The sequence below is a fragment of the Coturnix japonica genome, chromosome Z, assembly GCF_054131305.1.
Source record: "Coturnix japonica strain WE chromosome Z, WE-NBRP24, whole genome shotgun sequence".
Lineage (NCBI taxonomy): Eukaryota > Metazoa > Chordata > Aves > Galliformes > Phasianidae > Coturnix > Coturnix japonica.
Window position 1 is genome coordinate 64,953,560 of NC_140702.1, and position 16,833 is coordinate 64,970,392.

The 16,833-nt window shown below is 39.2% G+C and overlaps 1 protein-coding gene across 1 annotated transcript; it reads right to left on the minus strand.

Annotated features, from left to right (window-relative positions):
* Positions 1-1,868: 1,868 nt before the first annotated feature.
* Positions 1,869-15,933, minus strand: TARS1 (threonyl-tRNA synthetase 1). The gene is made up of 19 exons (XM_015848412.3): positions 15,904-15,933; positions 15,557-15,637; positions 14,682-14,872; positions 13,783-13,906; positions 12,522-12,643; positions 12,277-12,394; positions 11,437-11,501; positions 11,279-11,357; positions 10,544-10,690; positions 9,913-10,011; positions 9,067-9,233; positions 8,391-8,553; positions 8,165-8,302; positions 7,418-7,495; positions 4,953-5,053; positions 4,766-4,870; positions 4,060-4,132; positions 3,265-3,379; positions 1,869-2,307 (listed from the first exon to the last, which is right to left on the minus strand). The coding sequence occupies exons 1-19, from the start codon at positions 15,922-15,924 to the stop codon at positions 2,159-2,161; spliced, it is 2,136 nt and encodes a 711-aa protein (XP_015703898.3). The 5' UTR covers positions 15,925-15,933; the 3' UTR covers positions 1,869-2,158.
* Between the last annotated feature and the right edge of the window lie 900 nt (positions 15,934-16,833).

Below are 16,833 nucleotides of genomic sequence, written 5' to 3' on the forward strand. Positions count from 1 at the left end.
TCCCACAATAACTTCCCTTCCCGAGAGATGTGTAAACTTATAACCAGACTGCAGCTGTTTTGGCTTTCTCTTGCCTAAAAGTGGTAGAGCATGGTCTGGAGACTCTATCAAGAACTACACCCAAATCTTGCTCTATGAGGAACCTCCAGTTAAACAGAAGGAAATGATGGGGCTCAGATCAGAGTATTTCTGCTTCTGCACTTGGCTGCAGGTCTTGGCAGCAAAGACTTCTGAAACCAAAGCTACAGAGAGCAAAGTATTTAGATGGCACCTGAATGGAGCTGTGCATTGAGTGCAGCTGTAGTCACTTCAGTTCTGCCCACATCTTGCTTGGGGTATAATCATTACAGGATTATCCTCCCTAGGTCTTGTTTCTAGTAATACATTTTTCATGTACTTACGTGTTTGTTTCATAGGGTTTTTCCATCGATGAACTACACAATCTATCAGTATGATCTATGCAAATCAGGTTGGCCAAAGGACAATTTGTCCAAAACTGACATCTGCTGAGTTATACGCAGTAGTAGCCAGCATTTTACAGCACCATTATTTCATTACATGTCTACTAGCACGCACAGGGACCCATCCAACAGAAATACATGCAGATACATCATCGTATCTGAAAGGCAGTTTAAGATGTGATTCTCAGAGAGAAACGGAGCTAGTGGCTCTTCCCTGTAGCACTGGTCTCTACTCTGACTTCATTTCAACATGTGATGAAGTCCTCCTGCCACAAGGACAACTTACATTAGATCCCACTCTATTCTTTCCAATTCATAGCAAAGCAAAGCAGATGAAAAAAATAGATCATTAGATTAAGGTACTTTAAACGTACTCCATCTTCACTGAAATAATTTTCCACCGCTTTGCTGCTTTCACAGTCAATTCTTTCTTTTATTCTAAGCAACCAAATAGAATGTTACTGGTCTGACAAAGGAGCATCAAAAAGCTTTTGTTAAAATTTGCTGGACTCAAATGCTGATAAATCATCCATACCTGAAAAAGATTGGTGAGAAAAGGATAGATGAAAATTTTCTTCCCAGGTGACACAGGAAATTATGAGAGCTGGAAGCTTTTTGTACAATAAGATGGTTCAAATCTGGCCTCAGACTTGAATGCAAAAGGTCTAACATTAACTGTGGCTGTATTAGAATGCACTTTCTTTCCAGAAGACCAGTTGTTGACCACTTCTGGAAGGTGTTCAGGTCAGTTAAGATTAACACACAAAAAAGCATCACTACATCCCAGCTGTTTGGGTTTTCTTTTTTCAGCAACAGGAATTTGACAACTGCCTTGTCAAACAGTGCAAAAACTAAACTAAAATTAGGGGCTGCTTACTTTGTGATATCCTGGATTGGAAGGCTGGTATGGAAATATTCCACAAAAGGAGTTTCTCCCACATTGAGAAGTAGCACATCGCAGTATCACCTGGTCCTAACAATTCTGTTTTCCTTAGCTGCTTCTTTTTGGCCCTACTATTCTGTACCTCTTCCAGACATGTCCTCTCTTGAAGCAACACTGAGCTTAGAGCATTTTTCTGGTGCTGCCTCTGGAGAAGGGCATAGCTTAGCCTTGGTCAGTAGCTCAGTGCTATGTGGCAGACAGCCCCATGGCTGGAGCACTCAGCAGTGAGTGCTGGAACCCTCCCAGAGGTACCAGCAGCTACTAAGCAAGGAGATTTCTACTCATTTCCCAGCCTATGTGACTGTGAAATGTTCAGAGTCAACAAATGTAATTGGTGTAGAACCAGCAGACAAGACTGCAAGGTATCACCTTGTCGAAGTAGAAATTTGTAAAGCTGTTGCAGTGTAGCATTGCTATGTAGTTCCTTAAGCTGCAGGTTTCTTTTAAAACTTTCATGAAGAACATTTGTTATCAAAACATATTTTATTTTTAATATGGTAGCTAGAGCACAGTAGATATCCCCAATTAATATCTCCATCTTCTCTTGCAGTCACAGAAAGTCATTTCATCTTGCTTCATCTGTCATTGTTTAGAGGCCAGAAAATTTTACTTCAAGGTTTGTGAGAAACTGATTTTTACAAAAAGAGAAATGTCTGACAGAACATTTCTGCAAACCTGGTACACTGCAAACAACTCTGTGGTTAACAGAGTTAGGAAAACTAGAACCATTTTACGTCATGTTGAACAGGTGGTGTTAAAATTCCTCTTCAGCTTGTTTGGAACGAGAACGTTTCAGTTCCAGCAGTCTCTTCACAGTATCAGCAACTGTACGCTCACCATGCACCTTGTTATCTCTGGTACGGATGTTAACTGTTCCACTTGCCTTTTCCTTTTCACCAACAACTAGGAACAACCAAGATACAGAAAGATAAAATTACCACTTAAAAGCCTCTTCCCAACTGTTCCCTTAAAACGCTGTTATATTTTACAAAAATTCTAAAACGTTAGCAACTAACATACCCTCCCAGGTCTCCTAGCAGGTCCCCCTCCTAGGTATTCCAACTTAGGTCTGTAACAGCCAACAGCTGTGTTTAATCTCCTGTCACCCAACAGACTTCAGTATATTATAAATTTTCCTTACTCACGTTTTGCTATAAGAAAAATGAGTAAGCCCAGTTTTATATTAAAGGGAGTAAGGAAGTTAAAATGATAAATAAACGTAATGCAAAAGCAAAAAAACATCAGAAACACAACCTGACCGCAAATAACCAAGAGCTATTAGTTGGCTTGTTCTTTACAAAAACAAGAAGATAGTCTAATAGCAAAGCCCAAAGGCTTGCTAATTAAACACTCACAGATACCAAGATAATCTCTACATGCAGCATTACTAACATGAAGTTTATGTAATGTTCTTGCTGTTAGCTAAAGGATTGCATTTCTCTACTGAGTGCAGGTAGCTGCAGCTACCTAAAATCTCTTTGAAACAGCCTTTGAACTTACATCAGGTGAGAATTTTGTTTCCTGGTACTTTCATCTTTTGTTTGCGGTTTTTAAACTAAATCCACAATCAAAATTAACAACCTGACTGACAAGTGACATTGGTTTTAACATGTGTCTCCTCACCGCTGATCAGAAAACAGCAAAGGAATTTTTCTGTAGCATCAATAACGCTTTGAGACACAAAACAGGCATCTTTTTCACTAAAAGCCATTCAGGCAAGGAATGCTCATCAGATGTACAGAAGAGACCATCTGAAATGGAGTCTCTGGAGGAGCAAAGTGAGCTAAAACACTACCACCTGCTCAGAGAACCTCACTGAAAAGGTAAGCCAGTATAAGATACAAGTGCACTATACATTACCCAGAATAAAGTTGTACTGGGCAAGCTGAGCATTTCTGATCTTCTTGTTCAGTGTGCACCCAGGATCTACATCAATATCCGCCATTAACCCAGCATCATGGAATTGTTGTCTGACCTAGGAGAAAACATGTTTAAACTGTTACAATAGTTCATCATCACAAAATATCCTAATTGTGACCTGTCAAGTTAAGCCAGTCAAGCTTATCTGACCTCTTTAAAACAAACGCACTATCATCAGCTTAAGCCTTGGAGATGAGCCTTGTTCAAAGCACAAAATGAGGTCTGCAATCATACACAGTGGACTGCTAAGCATTGATGTAAACACCTCATGTTTAGGACTAGTATCTATTTCAATCTGATACTGTGAACGGCAGTAGAATGGTGAAGCTTTCAATTAAAAGCTGTTTGTAAATTTTTATGTATTGATTTTGCAGACTATTTAATATGAGTTTGAAAGAAATACAAAAGAAAGTCTGACAGATGCCAAAGATGCAGAGAATTTTCATCTTTCTTAATGCTCTGCAAGATGGACACTGACAGAGAGAACTGGAACTTGAAGTGCCAAAACCTCACAAAGATAAGCATTTGATACTGGAATCACCAACATCTATTTCAGTTCCTCTTTAAAATCCATTTATATCTTCAGCAGCTTACTGTCACGTCAATGAACAAATGATACTTGCAAAAACCTAAAATAATTACTAATATTATTTGTCACAGGGAAATAGCAGCTAGGTGCTAAATACAGTATATCTGAAACAAACCAAACAACAAAACCAAAACCACATACTTCACCTTTTGAGCATATTCATCACAAGTTGGTCCCACTGGTACTACCATTACTTGCTGTGGAGACAGCCAGAGTGGCCTTCAATAATCAAGAAAAGAAAGTTAAAGAGCTTTTAATATTTTTCAGAATGGAAGAAGCTAGTAACAGGTGAGACTAAAATCTACAGAAGGGATCCATTAAGCCAGCAGCTTATTTTGGGTCCAGAGGCATTGACAGCCCCATATTAAAGTTACAGTTCACCCTCCAAAAAACTATAGAGTGTCTAAAAGAACTGCAGGATGGGCAAAAGTACTTTTTGACCTGAAGACTAGGGTTACATTTTACACACATAATTGAGTCACTAACTTCTTTACTAACAAACACTGGGAAAATATCTAACTTTTGAGTCTTGTCATCATAAGTGGGGTCACTATACTGCAGCAGGTAAAGGAAATTACCACCATAAACTCTTTGCTAGGCATCAAACCTGGAAGAGCAAGGTGAGAGATACACACCTTGTGTATGTTCAAGAATGGTACCACGTGCTACTGTATCTATTATAATTTCATATCTGAAGAAAGGGATTCAGAGAGAATTGCCTTGTGATACACCTATGGTATACCTAAGTAGCAAGCAAGTAGTATGAACTCTACTGACAGTTGCATGCTTAGAGCTAATTTATGTTTCATATAAAAGTGTTTGCTCAAACTAGAATCTACTTTTCAGTATTACCATTTGCCTCCATAGTTTTCAGTCAAAATCGCAATCATTCTCTCCACAGAGCCCAGGATAGCCCGGTGAATGATAACTGGCCTTGTCTTGTCATTACCATCATGGCTGCAAATAAAGTTGGATACACATATGAATAACAGAAAAGTTAAATTATATAGTAATTAAGAACATCAGCCTCTGTGCTTACCTGACAAAGGTGAGGTTAAATCTGATTGACAGCTGAAAGTCTAGCTGGATTGTAGCACACTGGTGGTAGCGTCCAATGGCATCTTTAATCTGAATGTCAATCTTATGAAACAGAAGAAGAAAGCTTTTACCAGAGTTTAAGATGAAGCATGCCACACCAAAAATAAATTCATGTTAAGATGGAAGTCTTCACTCACAGAGTACAGTGAAAGTATATGTGGGTTTAGACAACACACTTTATACTACATTATGATTTAAAATGACTCGTGGATTCTTATTCAAACAATGTCAGACCTAAAAACAGGGTGAGCATATGGAGACAAGTCACTTTAGAAGGAACTACAGTTAATATCTCAATACCATTTTTTGTGAGTTTGCTTGGTTTTTCACTGGACTTTCATGAGTCTTTTCACTGAATAAACTCAGCAGCACATTAAGGGAAGGACGGCAGGTAAGGTTTTTGCTCCAAACTGAGCACTTGTTTCCAAAAATCCTGAACACAGGATGCACATTGTATTGTAAAATAATCCACTTACCAATAGATCATATTAATAAATCACACATGGTCTTATTAAGAACTGTCTTTACTATAGATACCTAATCTATTTATTGCATCTGACACTTTTATCTTGATTACACTTTGGACTGAAGTTGGACAAGTAGACAACTAGAAAGCAGTCAATTTATATTATCAGGACCTCACTGATCTAGTGAATTCAGCCACTTTCTTCAACTCTTTCCCAGCATGTGAATGTGTTTGATCAGTGTGTTAAATGCTGAAAGACAATGAAGTGCTGTTCTGAAGTCACTTGGCAAAATAGTAACTGTCAAAATAGTTCTGAACTCTGAAGCCAGCGTTTGTAACAGCTCAGCTACAATTAAAGAAATCAAAAAAGGTTGTAAATTACTTTTTTTCTGATAGAAACTCAAACCATCCATTTACAAAACACAAAAAGCGCTCTATCCTGAACACGGAGCTTCTCTTCACAATGCAACTTTAAACAATTCACATTAAGACCAAGCCAAAAAGCTATACATTTGCTTGCTTAACCTTAATCTTGGCTCCTAATACACTAAAGTAAATTAAGGTTAACAAAGGAAAGTGTTCCTGCAGCTATTTGCCTCCTTTCAAATGAGCTGAGGAAATTACTGAATCTTGTTTGCATTTCACATTATGAATGATAAGCTGTTACAGAACGTTCCACCTACAACCCATAAAATGAAATTGATTCAATCAGCATACAAAGACAAAAATCAGAACTAGTTTACTAGATGACTGAATACAAACGTAGATTAAATTTGTATCTATTAGGGAAGCATTTACAAGCAACGCTGTAAGGTTTTTTGTCCTCATGCTCAAAGATATCAGAAAATTTCTAGAAATCTCTACTTCATCTGTACAGCTGAAGAAGCTCTTACAAAGACACAGAAACTATGCAAGGGTCTTTTTTAATACCAGAGCCCACCAGCAGTGCTAATAAGCCAAGTTAGTAAAAGCAACGTTTTTCAGAAATCTGTTTAATAAACTTAATTACAATTGATTATTTATCCCCTTATTACATTCTTTTCCTAAATAAGAATACAGGCTTAGGATTTTCTTTTTGCTTGTATTCTACAGGATTATTGTATTACAATTCATTCACTGATCACCCAAATGAGCATTTCTAACACACTATGCTGATCTAACAGTGCCACCTTCTGTTCATACTTTTTAATATACCAACTCCAATTTAAGCAGCAAATAAAGCTACGTAAAGGACAAGATCACAGAGAAACAACAGCAAAAAAACAAACAAACCCACACCTTCCTTCCTACTTCAGGCCTTTTTACAGTCTCTGTACCAGTCTGTCAGTTTAAGACTCCGTTTTGCTTTTTATCCTCCAGCCAAAACTGAACAGCACCAATGCTTCAGAAACACAGACTAACGCTGAAAAATTTAGCTGTAAAGTTACACCGGTAGGGAACATGCAAGACAGGTTGAAAGTAAAGGCTGTCTTTTTGACAAAGATGATGAATTAAAAAAAATAAGAGCAGCACCCCACTATTTTCTCTGTAAGATATGGGAAACAACGTATCTAACAGCAGTAACCATCTATCTCTCCCATTTTTATTTCTTACATTCTTAATTTATTTTTTTTAACTCAAAGCACTTCAGGTGTTACTTAGACAAAGTCTTCGTTCTGGTCAGGTATTTGTCAGAAGCTGTCTATCATTCTGTATAAACACATGCCAAACACTTTTCTTTCCAAAAAATTCTATAGTTGGCATAGTTTTATAAAGACAAAGACTTCAGTGTTTCCTTCTGCCCGTCTGCTGTACCATGAAGAACAGTATTTGCATGCTATCACAACTGCTAAGATTACAGAAGCCTAACTGGAAAGAAAGGAATTGTGAGACCTCTGTGTACATAATCTAAACAAAACTAAAACCCCAACCCAGATAGAAGTCCATATCAACACACTCACCTTAGGTCCATAGAAAGCTCCATCACCAGGGTTCAACTCCCACTTCTCACCAAAGTCATTAAGGCTGTTCTCCAGTTGCTAGAGATAAAGAGTATATGTGTTCAGTGTTTCTCACTTCTCACATTAGGTAAGCCTGCTGCTGCAGCCATCTAACACTACCAGACTCAGGTTTAAAAAAGTTCAGATTGAAACTAATGCATACATTTTTTAAGAGGCCAAACAAGCAGCATTAGATAAGGTACAAGAACTCGTTAAGAAAGAGTTCGTAAATATTGAGGGAGAATCCATCCCTGTTACTAACATCTGTTCATGCCCCATCTTATTTCCACCACTGCACCACCAAGGGCTAATGCTTTAATAATGAAAATGCTGGATTTTCTGGAAGATACCTCAAATCTTACCACGAGGGCTGTTACAATTAGTTCTTTTCATCCTTTTCCCCTCCTCCCCTCCTCCCTCCCTCCCTCCCTCCCTCACTCCCACTATTTACTTCATCAAAAATGCAGAAGAGAAAGGAGAAGACAATTTGATTCTGACATGGAAATCGCTTCTGTATGGAGAGCATACTGTCCATACACAGCATATTATGAAAGCTATTTTATTATGCAGCCAGAACTGAAGACAGTTATTAAGATATATTTCTTATGTACATCTACCACACTGCCTCCCAGAAAGGCAATATGCCCTTATGAAACTTGCAGCTGCAGCCTTGCTTTCATACAGAAAGGTAATAAAATTACTGTTTACCTTCTCAGCTCGATTCCACACTTCAATATCTCCCAGATACTTTTCAGGACGAGTAGAGAGATTCAGTTTAAAGGAAAACCCAAAGACATCGTAAACAGCACGCAAGAACTGTAGACAACTCTTTATCTCCTCTTCTATCTACATAAGAATGGAAATACAGTCTGAACTGTTGGAAATTCAGCAATTCTGATTTTAACACTCAATTTCATTTAACAGCAGACCGTACCTGTTCCACAGAACAGAAGATGTGAGCATCATCCTGCTGGAACCGACGTACTCTAGTGAGTCCTGTCAGAGCTCCTGATAGTTCATTTCGATGCAGAACACCAAAATCAGCCAACCGTAATGGCAGCTCACGCCATGATCTTGGACGATGATCAAACATAAGGCTGAAGGAAAAGTTCATTACTTGAAACTCATCCAGAAACAAAATTCTGCAAAGAACTGCCAACAGGAAGCAGCCAGCACTTAAGCAAATGCCCACACTGCTAGAGATGTCATCTGAATTCAACAGTCACTTATACCTAGGTTTTTTTCCCAGGAAAATAAATCAGATGTTCTTACACGGGCAGGAGGATTCCTCCACCTCACACACTGATAGTAGCAACTCCTGAAGTGAGCACTGAAGCCTGGGTGGCTACACTGCCACAAAACAGGCAGTACCCTGGTAGCCAGTTTGGCTACATTGATTTTGCAGCATGAAGGTAAGGTTCAATTCTGAAACAAAATCACAGTAATGACAGAAAGAAAAAGAAAAAAAGAAAAAACAAGGCATCTCTTGGGGTCCCTGTAGAGAAAGCTCACAGATAACAAGACTCATAATACTCCTGACAAGTATTTTTGTTGTGTTTGTTTGTTTGTTTATCAGCAGAAAATCTAATCCAAAGATCATGTGCATTTACCAGTGTCCTGGACAGTTCATAGGCTTCAGAGCAAATATTTCTTTCTCCACTTCAAAGGAAAACATGTTTTCACTGTAATGCTGCCAGTGCCCTGAAGTCATCCATAGTTTACTGTTGTAAATATTCGGAGTGACAACCTCTTGGAATCCACGTTTTCGATACTCACTCTAAAATAAACCCAGTACATAAAATAATCAATAAGCAAGCGAAGACAACAGTACTCAGGCTTTGCTCTGTAGCCATGAAAATAGAGTCCATCACTAAAGAAAAAGGAAGAAAAAAAAGAAAAAAAAAAAAGAAAACAAGCTGGAGTTGGTAGCACACCACCCTTCCCTCAAAAATTTCTCTGTAGTAAGCAAGAAGAACAAGTTCCTTCCAACCAAGCAAAGCAGCAGTCTCTAATTACTCCATGACACTTGGTAGTACACTACAGCCCAAACATCTAATAATAAGACACAGAGATATTTACACTTTGCAACAGGTAGGTCAGGATTTTTTCCTCATTTTTTAAACAATTAGCTCAGCAAGTCCAAGTCTAACACTTACTAAATAAAATCAACAATGATCAGTGAAACAACAATAGAGTGAGCTTAGCTCTACTATGTGTTGTCATTATCACTATTTTAACTGCAGTGATAAAAATATAACTTGGCAAACATTGTTAAAACACCAGTTGTAAGAAACCAGGTTCCTTTAGTTCCACAGCTTATGTGGTAGGAGCTTTAACAGCCCTTCATTTCAAGACAATTCATGCTGTTACACTGTTGTATGCAGCATACTTTTACGTAGTTTTTCTAAAGTTTAAGCACTTCCTTCCATAAGACAATTTCCAAAGACATTACTTACCCGGATGAATTCAATTAAGGTATTATATATGTAAGCTCCTTTTGGTAAGAAAAAACAGCTACCAGGGCTGAGCTCATGAAAGAAAAACAGCTCTTGATCCTGCAGAAAAATATTGGAAAAACTTAGTACTTGTACAGCCTTTTTTTTTTCTCAATAAACATTCACAAATGAATTACTACTGTCTGGGCACCACCAAGGTTTAAAATAAAATAAAATGAAAATCAGTAACAACAGACCAGTTGCATTTCATTAATACTTGCAACCCCATCAGTATCCACATGGGAAGGTAACTGTTTAATTATCAGTACTCCAAAAACTCAGGTTTATGTGCAATTCCTAACTGCATGCACACAGAACCCTTGCTGACAAACAATAATTGAATAATTAGAGCGCTGCAGAAGCAAATATTAATTATATATGTGGGCTATAGTTGGCTTATGTGAGAATCTAAGCACAGACCTCAAGACATTATATAGCATATTCTGCAATTTTTCCTGAAGTCCAAGCAGTAGACCTTTTAATAGCATTCAAAGCTACCTATATATATGTATATATATATACATACATACATATACATATATATATATATATTAAATGTTTGTAAAACACATTACCACACAGAATGCCTCACCCGTCCAATTTTTCTGTGATCTCTGTTTTTAGCCTCCTCCTGGAATTTTTCCCATTCCTTCAACATTTTTGCATCTGGGAATGATATTCCATAGATTCTCTGGAGAGATTCCATATCAGCCTTGCCTTCCCAGTAGGTAGATGAATTCTGTGCATGAAAAATAAGTGAAACGGTGAATAAAAGGAAGAGCCTGCATGTTTCATTGCTCCTGTCTGTTGTAAAAGGCACACATAATAATTTAACAAACTGCTGTTAAATAAAATAACTATGGCACGAATAGAGTTTTAATCATAAAAACACAGCGCTGTTGAAAAAAATGCACAAAGAGAGCTAAATTGTAAAAATTGGTTTCAAGTTCTACACAGTCCTTTTCTTCCTCAAGTCTACTATCTCTCTCTGGAGCCATCCTGTTTCATCTGTTCTGTACAATGAGCTATAACCATCAGCTGAGCCTGAGCTAAAACAAGAACTCTCACTGATACACCTCAACCAAGAATTAAGCCACATCCACTTCCCAAAATGTGCTGGAAATGATGTCCCTGGCCATCTATTTGGTCTTCACATCACTTAAATACCATTCCTACAGCACACAATCCTTTGCCAGTTGATTAAATTGAGTTTACAGCCAGGTTTTCCACTTCATGTTATGTTCTTGGATAATCCTCTGCTGTATTGCCCAAACACACTGATACATTGTCAATGAACACATTTGCCTAGGATAGTTTCAGCTCCTACCTTATGAATTTTTATGCTCTTTATCTTGCCAGTATGTCTAACATGAGGTCCTCTGCATAAATCTATCAAGGGACCACATCTAAAAATAGAAAAAAGATTTGTTTAATATACTTTGTTGTAGCAAATTATACCAAATAATATTAATTATACATAGTTACCTGTATACTGTTGTAGTTGGAGTATTGACCTTCTCATTCAGGATGCGACACTTGAATTTGTTATACTGAGAAGAAGAACACCATACACATGTTAACTTCTTGTAATGCAGTAGAGCTGACCAGCAGTTTAAGCTTTCTGCAAACTTGATGCTACAGTACATCAAAAGACACTTTGCTGTATAGCATGGTGCTCCAGTTGAACAAAGTACCACGCCATACCTGAGGAATCTGATCCAACTTCAGTAATGACATTGCCCTGAGCACAAGAGTGGGCTGAAGACCTATTAAGGCCTCTTCCACTCTAAATAACATTGATACTCTTTAGCATCTTAATAGAGAAAACTAAGTAACATCTATCTGAACAACACCAGGGAATTGTTTACAGCTAGTTACAAAAGAAAAAGATGAGATTTTATTCTTGCTTGAACTTTCCCAGATTACCTCATTCTTAAAAAAATACTTCATGACGCTTTCTGAATACACTAGCATATACAGTTTAGTATCAGCACAGGATTTTACCATGGCCAGCATAATACAACTGCACATTTGCAAACTTACATCTGTGGGAAATAAATTAAGAATGCCAATTCAAACAAATTGCCAAGGTCACAGAGACCTACAATTCTCACAGCTGGAGAGAAATCTAATGCATTTCTAAGAATCTAAATGATACATTTGGTTATTTATTTATTAGGTTAAATATCACAAGTGAGTTTGTAAAAATGCATTTATGAAAACTATTTTGAAAGACCTTCCTCTATCACTAACAGAAAATATGGCTGAAGTTACAAATACTTAGAGTGTATGAGCACGGTGTGATAACAACACTCAAGTACCTACCTTAAACATTTCAAGTAGTGTTTCCTTCTTAACTTCCAGTCTTTCAAAGGGTTGCTTTTCCTTCATGATCTTTTTGCACAATGTTTCCAAAGCAGAGAAGTCATTACTTGATACACCCCTAAAATAAACACACAGAAGAGCACATCATTCTCACTTGCACTTTCTCATCTGGTTGCAAGTAACACAAACTTTGATATAACTGCTGTCTCACTCAACCGCTAAAAAAGAAAAAACATAAAACCTACCCATCCTCAAGGAACATGTCGTAATAAAATCCATTTTCTATTGGTGGTCCATAGCACAAACATCCACCATAGATTCTCTCCATAGCCTCACCCATTATGTGAGCACTTGAGTGCCAGTATACCTAATGGAAGTCAAAAAAAAGGAAGAAAAAAAAAGAAAAAAAAAAAAAAGGAGGGGCATGGGGGTAAGTCCAAATATGCACAACACATTTCTAAGTATTTTAAATAAAACCTTTTCTGAATACTTGCTTCCCAGGGTACTTCATACAGACCCCGCATTATAGCAGCCTTCAGAACAGTAACGAGTGGCCCAGAAATGCTCCTATGCTAATATCCAGTATTTCCAAAAAGTAATACTGGATTTTACTTTACTTTACATTTTTTTCAGTCTGGAAAATTAAAACTCATATTTCCAGCCACTGTTGAAATGATTTAGCTTTGTCTAGAAGCCAGGAAATTAATCCAACGCCTTTTTTTCTATCAATTTCAATGGATTGGCTTTGCTGACAGCATAAACATAAAGGTATGCTTGCAACATAAGGCCATAGTCCAATAAACAATTAAAGTCTGGGAAGTCTTGCACTGATATCGAACAGTTTAAAGCTAAAACCCACTCTTTATCTTGTAGTGCACCTGAAGGGTTAGTAAATTAAAGATAAACCTTTAAGATTTAACTCTGCTTTTATGTGCTCAAATCAGGGAAGAACATCAGTATTACAGAAGTCATCATTAAGGTGGTATGAAAATCCTATGTTTGAATGCAAGATCTCTGCTGTAATGTATCTGCAGCTACTTACATCAAATAACTTTTTCCAAAAGACAGAATTTACGAATTTACTGAGTATCTACACTTAAAAGAATGAATAGCCAAAGCAAATAGGTACTTCAGTATATTTAAAAATAAATAAATACAAGAGCAAGTGTACTCAGCACACTGATATTCGTACTAGCAATTCTGTACTCATCACTGCTTGTGCAGTCAGTGCTAAACTGGATGGTTCAGAAGACTTAACATTAAGGCTGCAAATATTACACACTTTGCCTAACTACAGCAACAGTTAGCACACTTCATAATGAATGCACAGCAGAATATACATTACCTGCATGTCCTAAGGAACCATTACGAAAATGGAGATGTACATACACTGCATATCTTTTTCCTTCTCTCTTCCCTTGAGCACAGTTATGATGCTAGTACCTGCTGGAGGCTAGGTTTAATGCAAATTGAAAAGCAAACAAATTTCAGTTAGCAGACACTCACTGCTTGAGCCTCTTCATCCTCAAACTTGAGTAGCTCCAAGGTGCAGTCCTCCTCCAAAGGACGGTCTAGATCCCAAACCATCTTATTCACTTTAGCAATAACAGTGTTGTCAGCTAAGCCTTGACTGGAAAAAAAAAAAAAAAAAAAAAGAAAAACAAAACAAAAAAAACATAGTATTATTATTGTTTAAAATCAAGAAACAGAAATACCCAAAATTTGCTCTACCATGTTGCAAATGACTTCTTAGGAGTGCTCTGAGTGGGCATAATGCTGCAAATAAATTTCAAAGGAAGAGCAGTTTAGCCAGTCCTGAGCATTTAGGAAATGACATGCAAGAGGAAAGCTGTACTGCTTATTAGACATTCATACATATCTGACTACCTCAAAGTGCTTAGCACTTAGTTAGATTATCTGACTCCAAAATCCTACTGCAATAAGAGACAGAGCTTCTATTTAAAAAATGATCAAATACTGTTTCTAATGCAGTCATTCTACAGTCACACTTCTTCTAGGGAAAATGGCTTTCCTTGATTCCAGTGACTAAGTATTAAAGCATTAATTAACAATAAAATAATGGTATTTCACCTCTAGGAATCACACAGTTTTCATAATTTTGACTAAAAGTGTCCAGGTTGCATTGTTCAAATTCACCCCACAAGAGATGGAAGTCACCTGGAGATGTGCTCTTTCTGATAGGTATTCTCCCATGCCAATAAAAGTCAGTTAAGCAAAATACATTTCTAATGTTAGCTGACTCTAGGAGCCAACTGAAGCATCACACAAATGATCTTACCTACAGAAGCTGATCTTGCATTTGCTAACGTTAATGATCACAGCCACAACTTGCAGATGTGGATCAGCCTAAAAATTACTAAGTATATAATAGAATAGAATCATACCTAATTCCACAAGCAATTTGATAAGGTGTTGTCTTCCAGGACTCAGCATCAACCAGCTTGCCATCAGGTAATGTAACTTTAATGGGTTTACTATCATTAGCAGCTCGTTCTGCAAGAAGTGCATCATGCTCAGCTTTAAGTTTATTGTACATCTCTAAACGCTCATTGATAAATGCAGGCCAAGGATTCAGCTAAACATGAAAAATAAAAGCACATTCAACATATTAACACCACGCAATGTCAAGAATGTGAACAGAATGCATATTCTTTTCACAAAGGCCTATGTGACTGTCTACAGCTATGTGTGTGCTATGACTTAACAGCCAACTATTACAATTACATAGTAACATTATACACACCACTGTGCACCTGTTTAATACATCTACAAGATACATTAATGAACTACTAGATAGTTTGTTAACCTTGTGCTCAAACTTGTAGTAAATGCTGCCTTAATACAGAACACAAGGAACAAAACAGTTTGAAGAGGTTGTTGAGCACATCCTGCACTGACGTCAGGCTGTCAGTGCAGGCACTGAGGCTGATGGCTGCCAGCTCAGAGCAGTCCAGCAGCTCTGTGCCTATTGTGTACTCACACCAACCACAAACACAGAAATGACACAGCATCTCTGATGGGCCTTCACCGCCCCACAGACCTGTTACCTATCTCCTGCTGATGCACAGTGGGCTGCACTATGAAGCAGCACCTAGAGAAATCAGAGCTGCTCTCCCATGACAACAGGATAACCTGCTGTCAAGAGCAACACAACCACTTCTGCATCAGCAAATAAATAAACCAGAGGGATGGCATGCAGCAAAGTCAGTAGCACACACAACTACACCTTCCAACACCCCGTGGCCTGACAGCTGCTCACCTCCATACGCCCTCCATCGCCGGACGCTTCTTTCATTTTCTTCTTCCCACAGTCCGCCTTTTTGTCTCCCACAACGTTTACCTACACCGGGGAACACACACAACTCCTCACCGTCCAGCAGATGCTTGCACTCTATCCCCAACCCCAAAAGTCGGAGCACGGCCCTGCCAAGCCCGCCCAGTTCTCTTAGTACGGAGCCAATCCCACCAGGCTCATAGGGAAAGAACTGCCTGCCCTCTCCGGCCCTGCTGCCCCTCCGCACAACCCCCAGGCTCCATGAGCGAGAGCAGAGCCGGACGGACCCCCTGTGCCCCTCGCCGCCCGCACCATCGCGGCTTAAGGCCCACCTGCCCGTCAGCGCTCGCCATGGCTGCAATGTGGAAGGGGCGGCTGCGAAAGGCTGAGAACGAAGCGGCGCAGGCGCGTCCCGGACAACGAAGCTGATGCAACCGGGGGCGGATTCACCGAGCCGAGCCAATGGGGCCGAGCCGAGTCGAGCCGGGAACGGAGCTGAGGCGGGACCGAGTGGTCACGATGGCTCCCGGCGGCGGAAGGGGGAGGCGGTCCTGTCAGCGGCCATGAGGGCAGGGAGCCGGGCGGGGTCTCATTGCCAGTGTCTCTGCGGCCTTGCTGTGTTGACTAGTCGGGGCCTGCACGGTTTGGCTGCTTTGGAGTCACATTCTGTCTCTAATCCCCTTATCTCAGCCACAGAGTCCGCTAAGGATGAATTAACCAATTAATAGTGTTGTTTTCTGTATAAAAATAAACAATACTTTCATTTAGGAAAGAAAAGTCAAAAGACTCAACATGAGCCAGCAGTGCGCTCTGGCAGCAAATGGGATCCTGGGCTCCATCAGGAGAGGGGTGGTCAGCAGGGATAGGGAGGTGATTGTCCCTCTCTACTCTGCTCTTGTGAGGCCCCATCTGTTGTACTGTGTCCAGGTGTGGAGCCCTCAGTACAAGAAAGACATGGAGATTTTGGAAAGGGTCCAGAGGAGGCACAGGAAGATGATCAGGGGTCTGGAGCACCTCCCCTATGAGGACAGGCTGAGGGAGTTGGGTTTGTTCAGCCTGGAGAAGAGAAGGTTGCGGGGTGACCTCATTGCAGCCTGTCAATACCTGAAGGGAACTTACTCCCAGGAGGGGAGTAAACTCTTGGAAAGGGCTGACAATAGCAGGACGAGGGGAAATGGTTTTAAGTTAAAAGAGGGAAGATTTAGGTTGGATGTTAGGGGGAAGTTCTTCACTAGGAGAGTGGTTAGGCCCTGGAACAGGCT

Coding starts and splice junctions, on each gene's coding strand:
- TARS1 (XM_015848412.3), bottom strand. CDS start 15,924: ATGGCGAGCGCTGACGGGCAG. Junction 12,644..13,782: donor AGGATGAAGAGGCTCAAGCA/GTGAGTGTCTGC, acceptor GACTTCCATTAG/GTATACTGGCACTCAAGTGC. Junction 11,502..12,276: donor CACTACTTGAAATGTTTAAG/GTAGGTACTTGA, acceptor TCTTCTTCTCAG/TATAACAAATTCAAGTGTCG.